We start from the raw sequence: 2,886 nt of genomic DNA, 5'->3' as shown, positions 1-2,886 counted from the left end.
ACAGAGCGACAGCGAGATCGACGACGGCGAGATATCGAAAGCGACATCGAGAGCGAGACCGAGAGTGAGATCCAACGCGAGATACCGACGAAGAGACCGACATCGACGATAACACAAGGGTATCGACGGAGATACCGAGATCGAGACCCACAGCGACGGAGAGACCGAGATCGAGACACACGGAGACAAGAAGATCTCGACGCACAAACCAGGATAGATACCGAGATCTGGACGGAGACAGCGTGCTCGACGGCGAGATCAATGGCGTGGGCGAGATCAACGGCGTGGGCAAGATCGACGGCGAGCGCGAGCAAGAGAAACAACGAGCGCGAGCGAGAGAAACACCAAGGCAAGTGTTCTGTTTGGGTGTTTAGGAAAAGGGATTTTTCTTTTGTGACAGAAATGAGTGCGTGTGTTGCACGCAAGTAGATCGGTGATTTTGAGTGTTTAAGAGGTCCTTAATAAAAGTTGAGGTACCTAATAGATCATTCTTAAGTTGAGGGGGCTAAGTGGTTAGGGATAGTCATCGCTTCTCGTCAATTTCAATTATAATTATAGAAGAATCCATTTTGCTAAGTCAATTTTATTCATTCAAGATCTCTGTAATTTTTTTACTTTGATGAACTTGACATAATGATTGAAGTGTCTACAGAGGGATACCCTATGCCCTATGATGATTTTATTCTATGCAGAGTATTTAAAACTTTGATATGGTTGTTCCACATGGAGGTGCTTAATTAGATCAATAAGCTCCATCATTCATGTGATTGTAAATTAGGGTGCTAGCTAGTGTATTTAGATAGTGGGCCATACAATCAATTGTGCTATTGTATGTAAATAAATTTTGTTCCATCTTGGTATTAGGATGATATTATATTAATCATTAATTTAATATTTTTTATTAATATAACTGACAAATAAATCACATAGCATTTCATCAAGACAAATGTGAAATTTGCATTTAAAAAATCACATGAAAAATGAAGTTAAAAAGTGAGTCGGTCGAAAGAAAAAACCAACTTTGCCAAAGCAAATACCAAAAAGGGCCTTAGACATCAAATCCAAAGCGTGTTTATAACATAACATTGGGAAAGTAACTCATTATTAGTAAACTAATACTATGATTGCCCTTCCCCCTCCTTGGAAGGCACGTCCTTGGCAAAGTCATAGTTTGCTTCCCCCAGTCAGCAACTCATATCCATTGTGTTACGACAATATATTAATTTATTTATATCCCAATTAATTTTATAAGAAAAATAAGTTATGATATCCAAATAGTTCCTTATAAAATTCCATGATAAAATGTTCTTTTTACGTCTAGTAATTACTATCTAAAAAATAAATTAAAAATTATTGTTTGCAAGAGAACTCTTCCATACTTAATTTTAAAATAAAATATTTTAAATAATTATATGCAATTATTATAATTATAATCATTGAGTACCCCTTTGCATATAAAAATTAAAGTTTAATACTTGTCTTTTAAGTACAATTTAAATACTGTGTTGTGGCATTAAATCTTTCGATTTTAGAATAGAAGGTAAATCACAAACAAAATTTTTATCCTTTATCTATGTCGAGTATCGAATTTGTAATTTATTAATATTAATTATTTTGGAGGTAATTATTATTATTTATTTATTTATTTTTGGGTAATAACATCGCGTGGTTTATAAGGTGGTGGTCAACATCATTATCACGTGGATCAAATGAGATTCTCTTTGCTTTGGTGTTTCTAGGAATATATCATTTTTCCGGAACAAAATAAAAAGAAAGGAATAAAATAATTAGGCGTGTTGTGTCCCAGGCTGTAAATATTCGCCAGTTTATATCCAAACGGACGGAAAGCAAAGCGAGCGTGCGAGCGAGAGAGAAAGAGAGAGAGAGAAAGAAAGAGGGAGCACGAACAACACCAGTCCTCCGGCGAATCAGTCTCCGGCGACATATTTATATATAAGAGAAGGAGATTAACAATAGATAGAGAATCATGTGCTGCGGCGACGGCGATTGCAGACCGCTCGGCTTCCTATTGGGCCTTCCCTTTGCCTTTCTGGCGCTGCTGGTCTCCCTCGTCGGCATCGTGGTCTGGATCGTTGGGTTCGTTCTCTCTCTCTCTCTCTCTCTCTCTCCGTAATTTCTATGTGTATTTTGTGTATATCAAATCGAAATTGATGAGTAGTAAATATGAAAATCTGAAGGCTGGCGTTGACTTGCATATGCCCGTGTTGCCTGTGCGTGACGGTGATCGTGGAATTGGCTCTGGAGCTCATCAAAGCTCCTCTTCACGTTATGGAGTGGTTCACCTCTCAGATCCCCTGTTAGCTTTACTTTCCCAATTCCCCTCTTCCTCGGTTAATTTTTTGTACAATTATTGTGGCTGAATCTCTCTGCTTCTGTCTAGTTAATTGAATTTTCCGTAGTTACTGATTGTGTAATTTAATCTACCGTTGATACGATTCACTTCAGCCATGACTTGACTTTGATTGTGGAGTTTGGGTTTTCCCCTCTTTTTGACTTTCTGGTTTATGCTGTTCTTTGTGTTCTTAGCCGCTGTTTGGCTTTCTTTCCAATACGAGAAAAAAGATTTTTAAAATTGAATTTAATTGCGAGTCTCTTTTATGACTAAAAAATTGAAATAATAATAATGGCATAGGGGAGGGTAGGGAACAGTTCCATCGTTCCCCTCAAATTTAAATTCCTAAACCCATTTTCAAAAATCAATCTTTACCCTATTCTCGAAGTGTTCTGGATCCCCACAGCAAACTTATTTTTAAGGATGATGTTATATGTACCGAGAAGATGACAAATTCGATGAGCAATCGGATTTCATCCGAAGATAAAGTCCGATCGAACTTCATAAATTAGACTTCATCATCAATAATCAAG

General features: G+C 37.4%; 1 protein-coding gene across 1 annotated transcript; it reads left to right on the top strand.

The window, feature by feature from the left end:
• The first annotated feature begins 1,902 nt into the window (after positions 1-1,902).
• On the top strand, positions 1,903-2,542 carry LOC127792227 (signaling peptide TAXIMIN 1-like). The gene is made up of 2 exons (XM_052322669.1): positions 1,903-2,097; positions 2,199-2,542. Exons 1-2 carry the CDS (start codon positions 1,988-1,990, stop codon positions 2,320-2,322), a joined length of 234 nt encoding a protein of 77 aa, XP_052178629.1. The 5' UTR covers positions 1,903-1,987; the 3' UTR covers positions 2,323-2,542.
• The last annotated feature ends 344 nt before the right edge of the window (positions 2,543-2,886 follow it).

This window comes from Diospyros lotus, chromosome 15, assembly GCF_014633365.1.
Source record: "Diospyros lotus cultivar Yz01 chromosome 15, ASM1463336v1, whole genome shotgun sequence".
NCBI lineage: Eukaryota > Viridiplantae > Streptophyta > Magnoliopsida > Ericales > Ebenaceae > Diospyros > Diospyros lotus.
Note: the sequence above shows the minus strand (reverse complement) of the source record. Positions and strands in the feature narration are given on the sequence as shown.

Bases quoted from the DNA above. Each gene is read 5' to 3' on its own strand.
- LOC127792227 (XM_052322669.1), top strand. From the start codon at position 1,988: ATGTGCTGCGGCGACGGCGATTGCAGACCGCTCGGCTTCCTATTGGGC. The intron at 2,098-2,198 runs GTTCGTTCTCTC...GAAAATCTGAAG, and splicing joins ATCGTGGTCTGGATCGTTGG to GCTGGCGTTGACTTGCATAT.